Below are 15,292 nucleotides of genomic sequence, written 5' to 3'. Positions count from 1 at the left end.
GTGACGGGGGAGTTTAAGAGGGGAGGGGTGATGGGGGAGTTCAAGAGGGGAGGGGTGAGGAGGGAGTTTAGGAGGAAAGAAGTAAGGGGGGATATTTGAAAGGGATGAGTGATGGGGGAGATTAGGAGGGTAGGAGCAAGGGGGGAGTTTAGGAGGGGAGGGTTGAGGGGAGGGGGGTGAGGGGGAGTCCAGGAGGGGAGGGGCAAGGGAGGAGATTTGAAAGGGATGGGTGATGGGAAGATTAGGAGGGGAGGGTTGAGTTTTGGATTTTCAAAGTGTTGTACCATTAATGGGAAATGAACATTTATTGCAAAATGAGTTTCTTGTGACCTTCGAGTCAGAGATATGTTTGAAGCGCTGGAGGATGGGTGGAGTGCAGGTGAGTTTAGGGAATGTAGGACGGAGTAACTGTAAGGGATGGAATTGTTTTTTGAACAGAAGAGACTTATTGAGCAAGTCGAAAGCAACCTTTTGAAGAAGAAGATGAAAAAAGCATTATAATATACGACGGAACACAGCACTTCAGGGGAAAGTTTAAACATTTTAAAATTAAACAGTGAAAACTATCTGGGGAAATGGGGGTGAAACATGTGGTCGAAGAATGAACGAATGAATAAGAACAAAGAAGGAAATGTTTTTTTTGTTGTTTTTTTTCGTTAAGATTTTAAACAAACCCTTTAGATAATTAATCTTTTCATTGAATTTTTACGTTAATTTTAACCCTTTAGACTGCTGAGACCCCTTACACCTTGGAAGATCCTTTAACTATTGACCCAAAAGGACCCAAAAGACCCAGATGAACCAAAGGTCACCGAGGAACGAAATCACCCAAAAGTCCCCAAGGACCGAAAAGTCCTTGATGACCGAAAAGACCCAGATGACCAAAACGTCCCGATGAACCAAAAGACCCTTGAGGATGCAAAACACCCAGATGACCCAAAAGTCCTTGAAGCCCCAGATGACCCTGATGACTCAAAAGTCCCGAACACCCAAAAGTACCCAAAGACCCAAAAGTCCCCGAAGATCCAAAAGTCCCCAATTGAAATTTGGTCCAATGGTAGTTTAATAAATATTTGAACTGACATTTAGTGTTCCTTTCATCTTTGTTTTGGCATACTGCATACAGTTTTTAGAAGCTTGAAGCAATAACTGATGAAGTGTAAATGAGGCAGTGATGTCGAGATTGTTATGTGATGGCAATACTGTTAGCTACTCTCTAAACCAACATCATCCCTATCTTGTTTAAGACCTTTTTTAGAGTGTAGTTTGTCATCCCTACATTGCCGTTTTTAATTTAGCATACATTTGTTTTTATCCACTTGTAGTTTCTCTTGTGACCCCAGAACCAAACAAAATATATTGTGATATCGTCGTCGTCCCCACCAGCCACACTGGGTGGTTGGAGGGGAAAAGTTGAAGAGGGAAGGGTGTCTCGCAATGCCTCCACAAACCATGCCTCCCCAGTGACCAAGGCCCAAGCGTCCAATGGCATAAGGCGGATCACGGAGCCAACCAATGGGGAAGCAACTGGATCATGGGGTTTCCACCCGAGCCGAAACGGGGCTTATAAAAACCCCGACTGAAGTGCAGAGGAGTTGCCGCATCTGAGAAATCGGCAAGGACGGACTGAACCTGTGAGGACAAATGAGCTGGCAATCATAGTGCAGCGGCAGGCTGGTGAACAGACCGAGCAGCGGAGATATCCTAGACGCATTGGCCATGCCACACTGATTTACGCTATCTCTCTTGCTTTCCCTGTTCGAACATCTACTTTGATCCCTTTGAAACCCATCTATGATGTTATCATTTGTTCCCATCTATGAAGCGTCAACTAACAGCCCTTGTCCTTTTTCAGGGCCGGCTTACTGACTCGCACTTCACGTTGATTCCTCTAAGCTACACGCAGTCACTGTTTGCACCTCTCCCTACACGTCGCATCACACTCTCTACCCTCCTCTTTTGTTGGGGTCAAGGTAAGCCCACCAGCTTGCATCTAGTGAGCGAAGGGCCACAAACGGACCTCAAAGTTTTATCCTTCTCTCTCTCTGTACCTCTTCCTTACCTCGTTTCCCCGGAATGACAGACACCTGTGTTGTGGAACCGCTACTAAGTGATTGAATATGATTGGGCTTCTGTGCTAGAGGTAAGACCTTTTATTCTGTGACATTGCTTGTAAATGTGTGCTCCTTGGTAAACTCTATAAACCGTATCCCAAAATACCCAAAATACCCGACTGTCATCTTCTGTTGGTTCGACAGTGTGTGAATAGTGACAGGGAATTCACCCCTGCCATTTCTTTATGGTCTGCCATTAGCCAACGTTCCACTTACGGTGTTGCTCGGCCATCTGATTGATATCAATGGAGCGTTGAGTGCACTGTACTCCATCTGTGGGGGTTAATTAGCCGGGTAGGTAAAGCAGAGTCAGATGCTGGACATTGCCTGAATGAAACGTCTTAGACGGCTTCCATGGTTGCTTAGTTTCGTCTTAGACCTGGAAACATCCACCTCGCCACAAAATTGTCCGAAGTTTGACGGCTTACAGGATTGTCGGCCGAATAGTGGGCTTTAGAACGGTGTTAAGCACAAAGGTTTGGGTAGAATACCCATCTACGAACCTTCAGGCTTTTCACAGGCCCGTATCATTCAGTTTTTGCAGTACAGTGCTGCAAGATATCAACTTTATGGATAAGTTGAACAGAAAGTTGTCCAAATCTTTCATTGTGCAGAGGAACAACCTTTTCTCTCAGGTAGGTTTCCAAGAATTTGCGGCTTCTTTAAAAGCTTAGTGAGCCGTTTCATCCTATAATCCTTATCTCTGGCATCGTTGATACACACCCAGGCCGGCCCGAAGTGTCTCGTTACTCGGGGTTTCTGCACATGTGCGCCGAGTAATTTTGGGTGGATTATGCCATTTTGAGTCGCGTATTAGGCAAGTTTTCTCGACAGGTGACAAGGGCTTTTGCCTGAACACATAAAGATGTAGAGTAGTAAAGACAATAAATGCCAAGTCCTGGATTCCATTTTGCACAAGTAAAAACTCAATTCTGAGAAAAGTCCATGATTTTGTTTAATAAAAGTTGTCCTTCTACTTCCTCTTTTTCCTCTTCTTTCGCATGCAGCCCATGACGATGGTAGCCTCATTTGCCTGGGGTGCCGCAATGTCCCCTGTAAGTTCAATCAATCATTTGTAATTTGTTCATGGTGCCGGCAATCACTCCCCTACTCTTCAGGAAGGACACCATGGGATCTTTAATGTCCACCAACTAATGCTGGCAGGCAGGACACCCAGCTTTAGGTCTATCTGAGAGATGGAGCACATATTGCACCTCCCCCTACCTCCAAATCATCAGGATGACAGGTGATATCTGGGTCAGGATTTGAAACCAGGCTGGACAGCCCTTAGGTGAGTAGTGCGTATCAAAAAAAAGGTAATCCGAATTCAAGGGGTTAATATGCTTAAAAAGCTTAAAAGGGTTAAAAACCCTTCGATACGGTCTGGCACCCTGCTCTGCTCACCAAACTCTCCTCCTTTGGTATCCATGGAAATCTCCACGCATGGCTGGCGGACTTCCTCTCTGGTCATAGTCAACGTGTGGCCCTGAATGGGTTTCTCTCATCTCCTCTTCCTGTTCAGGCTGGAGTTCCCCAAGGTAGTGTTCTGGGCCCTGTGCTTTTTCTGGTCTTCATCAATGATCTCTCTGACTCTCTTGAAAATCCTCTCTATCTCTTTGCTGACGACTCTACTCTCTGTCGCTCCATTCCTCATCCCTCAGATCGGCAGTCTGCAGCCTCCTCACTCTCTGCAGACCTGGACAAAATCACAGACTGGTCAAACAAGTGGAACATGTCTTTCAATCCTGACAAATCTCACACTCTTACAATGTCTCTCCGAAAGGACCGACTGGACAACCCTCCCATCTACTTTCTCAACAATCCTCTCCAAGAAGTTCTGTCGCTCAAGCTTTTGGGTCTCACTATCTGCCATGATCTTTCTTGGGAAAACCACATTTCCAAGCTGGCCTCCAAAGCCAGTCGCCGACTGGGCATCCTCCGTCGTGCGAAGTCCTTCCTTGGCACACCTGAGCTCCTCACCACATGCAAGGCTTTCATCCGCAGCTCAATGGAATACTGTTCCCCCCTCTGGGCTGGTGCTCCTGCCTCACACCTTGCTCGGCTTCACGCTGTTGAGGCCAAAGCTTTCAGAATCATTGGAATCTCCTGCGATGTAGTCAACACCGAGGGCCTTTCACTCACTCACCGCAGGCAGGTTGGTGGTCTTTCTGTCTTCTACCGACTCCTCTCTGGCCTTGCTCCCCCAGCTCTCTCTCTGTGCTCTGTCCCCCCAATATTCCTTCAGGTCACACAAGATCTGCCTGCAACCCTCTTATGGTTAAACTGCCAAAGTCTAGGCTCTCTGCTCACCTTCACTCTTTCATTCCCCTTTTCTCCCGCCTCTGGAACAAACTCCCCCACTCCCTTCAATCCCACTCCTCCCTCCAGGTCTTTAAAACAGCTGTTCACCACCATCTCTTATCTTCCCCCATCGAAAACCTTGATCTTTTCTACCCCCGGTAATTCACCCCAGAGTCCTTGCAGTGTTCATATGTTTTATTCCTCTCCCACCTCCCTCCAAGTCCTCCCGATGTCCCTGCTCTCAAATGTTGTGTTTGTGTCCTTCCCCCTCTTCCCCCTCTCTTTTGTGTCCTTCCCCCTCTCTCCCCATCTTGTCTGCCGCTCCCCTTGTTTTTTGTGTTTTGTGTGTCGGTTTGTCTTTTTGTGTGATTAATGTTAGCTCTTTCACGAGCCTCGATCTTGTATACAAAAAAAAAAAAAAGAAAAAAAAAAGAAGGTAATCCGAATTCAAGGGAAGTTTATGGAGGCACGTCGAACGGTGTAGGTTGGTTGTGTGTGTGTGTGTGTTTTTTTTTTTTTTTTTTTTGGTTTTGTTTTTTTTGTTACCATTATTACTTCTTATTTTGTGTATATGAGTGAGTGGGTGAGGGTGTGTGTTTTTGCATGAATTAATTTTTGCATGAGTGTGTTTTTGTGTGTTGAGTGGTGTATGATGTAAGTGTAGGTGGTTGTTTGGTTGGTGTTCTGTATGTATGTGTGTGTATGTGTGTGTATGAATGATCTGGTGTGTTTTATTGGTGAGTGGTGAAGGGTATAAAGGTGGGTGATTGAGTGTTCCACCATGTTTGTTTGGTGCTGTGGATTCTGGATGTGGAGGTGTTGTTGTTGTTGTTGTTGTTGTTGTTGTTGTTCGCACTGGCTGGGGGTGGGGGTATGTACGCATCCAGATGCAGTTGCTGCATGTGGATGTGTACGTGCCCCAGCCCTGCTGGCCCACCTTAGCTGACCGTATCGAGGTTGAAGGGCCGAAATGGGATGATGCTGAGGACCTCGACTGAGGACCCGGTCAGTGTGGCACACTTGTGACCAGGTGTGTTTTGAACTTATGCAACGGTTATTTAGTTTGACAATTTACATGTGGTTTACCAATTATGAGGAGATCCTCAGCTTTCCATTGATGCCTTTCATGCATCATTGCTGTCATACATGACCGAGTACATGTTCATTGAAAATGACAAGTTCAAATCACATTTTTACAAGTTTCGCAAATCGATGCAAGACAGTTTGAAATGGACACATTACTTGTCGACTGCCAAGTTGATTATGTAAAATTGTTAAGCTGGTCTGGTAATCGTCGGTTGCGTCATCCTTTGTTTAAGATGGGTATTTAAGATGGGCCTACAGTGTATGGGTTTAGAGACAGTCTGTCATTGAAAAGATGGTTCAACTTACGACTGAACAGCGGACCTTCGTGGTTACAACCTTTCACCAAACTGGAAGTTTGCAGCGAACTCGTGATGCGTTCAGGTAACGTTTCCCAGAACGGGAGCCTCCAGCAGCCAAAACCATCTGGGTGAGTGTTAGAAAATACCAAGAGCATGGCACTAGCCTCAACCGCAACAAGGAGAATTCTGGTAGGAGGCGCACTGGGCGATCGGAAATGAACATTGCAGCAGTAAGGCAGCAAGTTTTGGAGCATCCTAGGGATACCAGCGCAAGACGAAATGGGAAGGGATTGCCTTCGACAACATTCAACCGAATCACAAGACTGGACCTCCACCAACATCCATATCGGATTCACATCTGGCATAAACTTACGCCAGGGGATTTTGCCAGGAGGCTGGTGCTTGCCAGATGGTTGATAGCACGTTGCGAAGCAGATATCAATTTCCTGTGGTATCTCGTTATCGGCGACGAAGCTGCTTTCGCCATGGACGGCAAGGTCAATACCCATAATGTTCTTGAATATGCACCGACAGGACAACCCCCGGAATTTAGTTTTGACACCAACATGAATCGACAAAAGTGGCCTGTTTGGTTGGGACTTTGTGGAAGTGGTCAGGTGATTGGACCATTTTTCTTTCAAAGGAATGTCAATGGTAACAGGTATCTGCAGATGATCAATGATGAAATTTTACCGCAGCTGGAGGAGAACTTTGAGAGACTGGTTCGTGGTGTCTTCAGATATCTCTGGTGGGCCCAAGACGGCACCCGAGCACATCGTCTTATCGCTGTCCGAGATCGACTGAGGGAACTCTTTGGAGACCAACCATGCAGTGAAATGGCCATCAAGATCACCTGACCTCACACCATGTGATTATTGCCTTTGGGGACATTTAAAGAACAAGGTGTTCGTAACTCCTCCCCGTGATCTTGACGAATTGCAGGGCCGTATTCGACATGATGTGGATGCTTTGCGCAATGACCCGGCTATGGTGAGACGAGCAGTTCATGGCCTGCTCCGCCGCTCTGAGCTTTGTGTTGAAAGGGGAGGTGGACATGTTGAAGGTGTGGGTGCATAAAGGCCAATCATTCCTGAGAAAAGTATACATCTGACGTTCATTTTGCACCAATTATCCTGACTTGCATCGATTAGCCAAACTTGTAAAAATGCGATTTGAACTTGTCATTTTCAATGAACATGTACTCAGTCATGTGTGACAGCAATGATGCATGGAAGGTATCAATGGAAAGCTGAGGATCTCCCCTTAATTAGTAAACCACATGTAAATTGTCAAAATAAATAACCTTTGCATATTAACCCCTTGAATTCGGATTACCTTTTTTTGATACGCTCTGTATACCTATAAGGCATAGGCTATCCTACCAGTCCATTTTTTTTATCTTGTCCCCCTCCTCCCCTGCCTCCCCCTCTCACCCACAGGAGGAATTCAAAAAGGCCCTTGCTCAGGCTGGACCCAAGCTTCTGGTCATTGACTTCACTGCCATCTGGTGTGGTGCATGTCAAGATATCAAGCCAGCTTACAAGGTGAACATTCTTGTATTCCTATTCACCACTTTCCCAGTCTCTAAAGGTTTCCTCTTATTTACACATCTTCTTTCCTTGATATCACAAGATACAGCAAACCATTCCATAATCATAGTTGCAAACCAGTTTCACATCCCTTCTCTGGGAAGTGTCTTGTTCGAAGGTCACCTTGTACCTGGCGAAGCGACAACATGCAACACAGGTGATGTTATTTGTTTTCGCACACAGGCATTGGCTGAGGCATATCCAGAAGCAATCTTCTACGAGATCGATGTGGACGAAGCTCAGGTCAGTCTCATGGATTTCTGTTTCTGTCCATTTCTCAGATGGGTCGTTGAATCGATCATCGGTCCATGACAAATGCCAATCAATTGTTTACATTGGAATTATTGGTGGGAATGTATATTTGCATTAATAATAGGTGCTTGATGTTTGTATTGTCTGCCTTGGTTGTACGACGTGTTGTTGTACGACTTGTTGTTCTATGGGTTGTTGTCCGAGTGGTTGTTTGAATTTCGTTGGTCTCAAAGCGCTTTGTCAAAACTAGGACGTGCCCGTACGTGGGTGCCCGTTCCTTGCCAAAAAAAAAAAAAAAATGTCTTCGCCCATGCATGCATGGGCGTGCCCATGGGCCCATGGGCGTGCCCGTAAGTGCGTGATGTGACCGTACAATGAATGTATCGTCCCGACGCCGCAGCTCGGATGGCGCTGCAGTTAATCGGGCCTGTATCGGCAGAGTTATTATAAACGTGTACTACAATCGATCGTACCTTACAGCGTCTGCTCGCCACGTTCAGCATCAGTACGTCGTCACTATGACTATCCGTAAGTCCGGAAGTGACGTCCTCATTTGACTGTCCGGAAGGTCGCATATCGCAGTTACGATGAATCGCAAATTAGTTTTAATTAGTTTTAAAACATAGTTTAACGCCAACATAGCGCCAACATAGTTTGCCAACGTGAAATAAATGAATACGCTCTCAAATGTGCCGTCCGAGGCAGAGTCTGTTCGCCACGTTCGGCACACGTGATAGCTCGCTGCTCTCTGATTGGTTGAATCGTTTTTTGGACATAGCTCGGTAACTACTTCTCCGATTAATATGAAACCTTGAAAAGGCACATCCTCAGGTCCCCAGCAATATATCTGGCAAGTTTCAATTAGATCGGACCCGTGGTTGTCGAGAAACAGCGGTCACAGACAAACACACACACACACACACACAGACACACACACAGACACACACACACACACAGAGATTACTGGAATTATAGATAGATGTAGTATAAAACTGAATTTTCAGGATTTAAAGGAAAGAGTGGCAATTTCAAAATGGTTAACCATAATTGTGTTCCAAGATGTAAATCAGACTCATGGAAATAGAGGAAATTCTGAGAAATATCCGTGGATGAGAAGTGTCGGGTTTGTACCATATTCTGTTCGAACAAGTGAGCGGCGGCAGAGGATAAATCACACACACACTTCTCCATTTAGCAATACATGCAGAAATCTAGTATAAAAATCTGGCCCGATTTTTTTTAAATGCCGGGAACAAACGTTGGTACATCACACGTGATGAACGGAATGTTGTGGTCAAGTTTCATTGGAATTGTGTGTGTAGTTTCTGAGAAGAAAGCAAATACCTATTTTGGGGGGCAACCCCCCTGTATGCCCCTCCAGTGCCCGATTTTGTTTTAATGCCATGAACAAACTTTAGTCACAACATACCAAATATCATTTGTGCCAAGTTTCGTCACAATCCCATCAGCGGTTTCGGAGAAGAACTTGCAAGTGTTTACGGACTGACAACGTGCCATTGCATAAGCCCCCGGAACCATGATCCAGGTGAGCTAAAAAATATTTCCAACAGCCCTCAGAACCCTCACAGCTCCCATTCCTCACACCCCTCTCCCCCCAGTCATTTAAAAAGTTTGTCATTAAAATAATTTCATTTAATAAATATATAATAAAATCATTCCAAATTTTGTTTTAAACTTACCCTGCGCTTTCAACAATCCCCACATATGACCTTCCCAATGCTGTGAAGAAGCACCCAAACCAGGTATGGTGTCTCCCTCAGGGAAGTCTACCTGGTATATCCGGCTCTCACGTAAATTATAGCTGGTACGAGCTAAAATGGTCACAAAAAATGATTTGAAAAAACACGTTTTGTCAATGTCAGTGAATAAGATCATTGACCTTTCACCCAAGTAAATAAGCTACGAAACAAAAATGCAAAGGTACGTGTTATTTTTCTCAATTTTGGGACATCTATAAATTGTTACAGCGCCAGACCATTCCGGTTATAACACGGCGGGTCGTGCTAAAATGACCCGCGGCAGTCACCCGCTTCAATGAACCCCTGCTGGATCCTCATGTCGTGTTACCGTGCAGGTTGGGATTCCTAAATTGGGCAAGCATCGTTGTGCTGATAGACAATTATGCAAGTGACAGATCTTAATCTTCAGCCGAGCAACTCGAGACGCAAGCTTCTGGCGGTCCTCGTACCAAGACCAATTTGCTTTTAACAGGATGTAATCAGCCACCAGGTGATCCAGCCAGACAAAACAGGTTCCACCCAGACACCAATGTCAGGTCATTGGAACATGAGTATGTCTATAAATTATGTACCATTTGAACGTGAGTATGTCTATTTATTATGTACAATTGGAACATGAATATGTCGATTAATTATGTACAATTGGAACATGAGTATGTCGATTAATTATGTACAATTGGAACGTGAGTATGTCTTTTAATTATGTACCATTGGAACATGAGTATGTCGATTAATTATGTACCATTGGAACGTGAGTATGTCTTTTAATTATGTACCATTGGAATATGAGTATGTCGATTAATTATGTACTATTGGAACATGAGTATGTCGATTAATTATGCACCATTGGAATGTGATTACGTTTATAAATTACATACTATTGGAACACGAGTATGTTTATTTATTACATACTATTGGAATGAGTACATCTATTAATTACGTACTATTGGAATGAGTACATCTATTAATTACGTACTATTGAAATTTGAATACGTCTATTCATTACGTACTATTGAAATGCGAGTATGTATATTAATTACATACTATTTGAATGAGTACATCTATTAATATACGTACTATTGAAATGTGAATATGTCCATTAAATTATATACTATTGAAATGTGAGTGCATCTATTAATTACGTACTATTGAAATTTGAATACTTCGATTAATTTCGTACTATTGGAATGCGAGTATGTATATTAATTACGTACTATTTGAATGAGTACATCTATTAATTATGTACTATTGAAATGTGAATATGTCCTTTAAATTATATACTATTGAAATGGAAGTAGATCGATTAATTACGTACTATTGGAATGCGAGTATGTATATTAATTATGTACTATTGAAATGTGAATATGTCCATTAAATTATATACCATTGAAATGTGAGTACATCAATTAATTACGTACTATTGAAATTTGAATACGTCTATTAATTACGTACTATTGGAATGCGAGGATGTATATTAATTACGTACTATTGGAATGCAAGTATGTATATTAATTATGTACTATCGGAATGCGAGTATGTATATTAATTACGTACTATTGGAATGAGTACATCTATTAATTACGTACTATTGAAATGTGAATATGTCCATTAAATTATATACTATTGAAATGTGAGTACACCTATTAATTATGTACTATTGAAATTTGAATACTTCTATTAATTACGTACTATTGGAATGCGAGTATGTATATTAATTATGTACTATTGGAATGCGAGTATGTACATTAATTACGTAATATTGAAATGTGAGTATGTATATTAATTACGTACTATTGGAATGCGAGGATGTATATTAATTACGTACTATTGGAATGCAAATATGTATATTAATTACGTACTATTGAAATGTGAGTATGTATATTAATTACGTACGATTGGAATGCGAGGGTGTATATTAATTACGTACTATTGGAATGTGAGTATGTATATTAATTACGTACTATTGAAATGTGAATATGTCCATTAAATTATTTACAATTTAAATCTGAGTACATCTATTAATTACATACTATTGAAATTTGAATACGTCTATTAATTACATACTATTGGAATGAGAGTATGTATATTAATTACATACTATTGAAATATGAGTACATCTATTAATTACATACCATTGGAATACGAGTATGTTTATTAATTACGTACTGTTGGAACATGAGTACATCTATTAATTACGTACTCATTACATATTGAAGCTATCACGACAGAAAAAAAAAACAGTTTTATAGAACGCTTTTTATTGTTGTGCTGGTTGAAAGAGCTCAAAATATGGGAGGTTCAATAAGAAATGTTTTGAGGTAGGTCACATTAGGTTAAGGTCAAGTTAGTTTAAGGTAGGTGTGTGTGTGTGTGTGTGTGTGTGTGTGTGTGTGTGTGTGTGTGTGTGTGTGTGTGTGTGTGTGTGTGTGTGTGTGTGTTATGCATGATTTATTTGTTCTCGATTTCTCCTTTCTTTCTTTTACGTTTTTTGTCTACAGAGGTGTGAATCGTGCAAATGGGTTTTATAAGGTTCACCTGACTGCACCTGGATGGGTTTGGGGGTTAAGGAGTAGCAGTCGAAACCCCAATCCCATCTCGGTTCCAAGCATTGTATGCTACTAGGGCATGCCCGTACTATATATATATCTAAAATTATATCCCCCCCCCCCCTCTATTTACATGAAATGGTTTGGTCCATGAAATGTTTTGGTCCATTCGCAACGCCAAAGCGAACGGCGAACGCTTTACATGAAATGGTTTGGTCCATGAAATGTTTTGGTCCATTCGCAACGCCAAAGCGAACGGCGAACGGCTTGCGAGTACAGTGACAATCACCCCCCCTCTATTTACATGAAATGGTTTTAATTAGTTTTAAAACATAGTTTAACGCCAACATATGGCATGCCCGTACCCGTACTATCCGTAATGGCGCACGCTCTCACAGGAGCTCCGGAAGGTCGCAAATCGCATCGCAAAGCGAAAGAATCGCAAATTAGTTTTAATTAGTTTTAAAACATCGTTTAACGCCAACATAGCGCCAACATAGTTTGCCGACGGGAAATAAATGAATACGCTCTCAAATGTGCCATCCGAGGCAGAGTGTGTTCGCCACGTTCGGCACACGTGATAGCTCGCTGCTCTCTGATTGGTTGAATCGTTTTTTGGACATAGCTCGGTAACTACTTCTGCGATTAATTTCAAACCTTGAAAAGGCACATCCTCGGGTCCCCAGCAATATACCTGGCAAGTTTCAAGTATATCGGACCGGTAGTTGTCGAGAAACAGCGGTCACAGACAAACACACACACACACACACAGACACACAGAGATTGCTGGAATTATAGATAGATATCTCTCTGATTCACCCTACTTGGCAGAGCATTGGTCGGAACATATTAATTGCATCTATTTTTTTTCCCTACATGGTCTCAGCTCGTGGAAGAGCTCGTACACAGAACAGATGAGGACACAGCATAACAAAGGGAACAGCAGGAGAGAGGGGAAATGCCAATAAGCAGGGCAAATGAGGAAGATAGGAGACAGACAACAAGGGATACAGGTAGTGATGAGGGTGAGGGGAGAACGCAAGGTGTGGACAAGATGAATGCATAAGCAAAAAAATTCAAGGTGGTGGGCATGGTTTAACAGGTGTAGAAAACATCATGTCTTTTGATGGGGATGATCTGAGATGATGGTGAACGGCTGTCTTGAAGACACTTAGGGAATAATGAGGTCAAAGAGAGTGTGGTTTCCCTGGCAGGAAAAAAGGGTAAATGAGTGGAGGTGAGTGGTGGTTCTGGATTTAGGCAGTTTCACTCGGAGGGGTTGCTGGTGGTTGCGTACATCCTGCAGATACTTGGTGGGACAGAGCACGGAGAGGGCAGAGGGTGCAAGACCAGAAATGATGCGGAAAAAGTCAGAGAGATCACCGAAAAGACGGCGATGGCAAAGTGATAGGCCCATAGACTCAGCTTCATTGCGGGAAATTCAAATGATCTTGAAAGCCTTGGTTTCCATGGCGTCAAGCTGAGCAAGATGTGAGGCAGGGGAGTGAGCCCAGAGGGGAGAGCAGTACTCCATCAAGCTGTGAATTGAAGCCTTGTAGGTGGATATAGGAGCTCAGGTGTGCCAAGGAAGGACTTTGCACGACGGAGGATGCTCAGTGGACATCTGGCTTTGGAGTACAAGTTTGAAATGTGGTTTGTCCAAGAGAGATCATGGATGAGAGTGAGACCCAGGAGTTTGAGTGACTGATCCTCTTCGAGAGTGTTGTTGAGAAAGCAAATGGGGGGGTTTGCAGAACAGTCCTTTCATAGAGTGAGAGTGAGTGTGTGGGATTTCTTAGGATTGAAAGACATGTTCCAAGAGTTGACCAGTTTGTGATTTTGTCAAGGTCTGAACAGAGTGAAGAAGCTGCTGCCTGCCTGTCTGAAGGATGGCTCGGCAGAGTGGAGTCATCAGGAAAGATATAGAGGGGATTTTCCAGGGAGTCAGTGAGGTCATTGATGAAGATTAGAAATAAGATGGGGCCGAGAACACTGTCTTGGGGTACTGCAGCACCGACACTGAGGGAAGACAGGGTTCCGTTAAGAGCCACATGAGTGGAGGAAGTCAGCAATCCAAGAGTGGAGCTGGTCCCGGACATTATGAATGGTTTCAGTGGAATTTATGATTGATCAGCGTCGAGTATCTCAAGTGTTACTACTACCACCTACCACCAGCACTAAAAGCGTATTGGCCATTTCACTTGTTTCTTTTCCATAATCATGAACTTGCTATTTTATGCTGAAATGTAACTTATGTACAGTTGTGTAGTGGGCAGAGAATCGTTGTGGTCTCAAATTGTAGTGATTGCACCTCTTAGTTGGATGTGCATTGTAACAAGAATTATGTTTGTTGTGATTTCAGGACGTGGCTGAACATTGCTGGATTCGCCAAATGCCAACGTTCCATCTTTACCGCAACAATCAAAAGGTCCACACAGTGCTGCCTCTCTTGTTAAGTTAATAATAATCCAAACATACAGGTTGAATCAGAATAATGTAGAAACAACATGCTGTTCCTGGATGCGTGCCAATCAATGGTGGACATTTTGAACATCTGACCTAACCTTTGCTGTGAATCACGTTTCCACTACTTGTTGGCAAACTTTGGGTTTATGTTTAATCAATAAATTTTTGGCTACAAAACAACACTAAGCGTTTAAACATTATTCTGATTCACCGTCAAACATTTTTTAACACTGGCGGTGTATAGGTAACGGGGTGGTGTGCCATGAGGCTGGTCTGCCTCAATCGCTCCCGAACTTTTTTTTTCTTTGCTTTAAAGAAAAATGCCGTGACATATTTGGTGTTAAAAAACGTGATTTTGAAATTTGACACAACTCTAGAGATGCATATATGAATCTACATTACACGACCAAAAGCATGCGGACACCCGAACATCGAACATCTCATTCCAAAATCATGGACATTAATATGGAGTTGGTCCGCCCCCCCCGCCCCCCCCCCGCCCCTTTGCTGCTATAACAGCCTCCACTCTTCTGGGAAGGCTTTCCACAAGATGTTGGAACATTGTTGCGGAGATTTGCTTCCATTCAGCCACAAGAGCATAAGTGAGGTCGGGCACTGATGTTGGGTGATTAGGCCTGGCTCGCTGTCGGCGTTCCAATTCATCCCAAAGGTGTTCGATGGGGTTGAGGTCAGGGCTCTGTGCAGGCCAGTCAAGTCTTCCACAGCGATCTCGACAAACCATTTCTGTATGGACCTCGCTTTGTGCACGGGGGCATTGTCATGCTGAAACAGGAAAGGGCCTTCCCCAAACTGTTGCCACAAAGTTGGAAGCACACATTCGTCTAGAATGTCATTGTAGGCTGTCGTTTTTTTTTGTTG

General features: G+C 43.3%; 1 protein-coding gene across 1 annotated transcript in view; it reads left to right on the top strand.

Annotated features, from left to right (window-relative positions):
* Positions 1-364: 364 nt before the first annotated feature.
* LOC137422412 (thioredoxin-like) overlaps positions 365-15,292 on the top strand; it is a 16,421-nt gene continuing 1,493 nt past the window's right edge. Inside the window, exons 1-6 of the mRNA XM_068109169.2 lie at positions 365-379; positions 1,856-1,973; positions 2,112-2,143; positions 7,240-7,344; positions 7,573-7,632; positions 14,310-14,375. Of these exons, the coding sequence (XP_067965270.2) occupies positions 365-379; positions 1,856-1,973; positions 2,112-2,143; positions 7,240-7,344; positions 7,573-7,632; positions 14,310-14,375 (396 nt within the window). The remainder of the gene's footprint in view (positions 380-1,855; positions 1,974-2,111; positions 2,144-7,239; positions 7,345-7,572; positions 7,633-14,309; positions 14,376-15,292) is intronic.

Source organism: Myxine glutinosa, chromosome 2 (assembly GCF_964187855.1).
Source record: "Myxine glutinosa chromosome 2, kmMyxGlut1.1, whole genome shotgun sequence".
In the NCBI taxonomy this organism is placed as follows: Eukaryota; Metazoa; Chordata; class Myxini; order Myxiniformes; family Myxinidae; genus Myxine; species Myxine glutinosa.
Note: the sequence above shows the minus strand (reverse complement) of the source record. Positions and strands in the feature narration are given on the sequence as shown.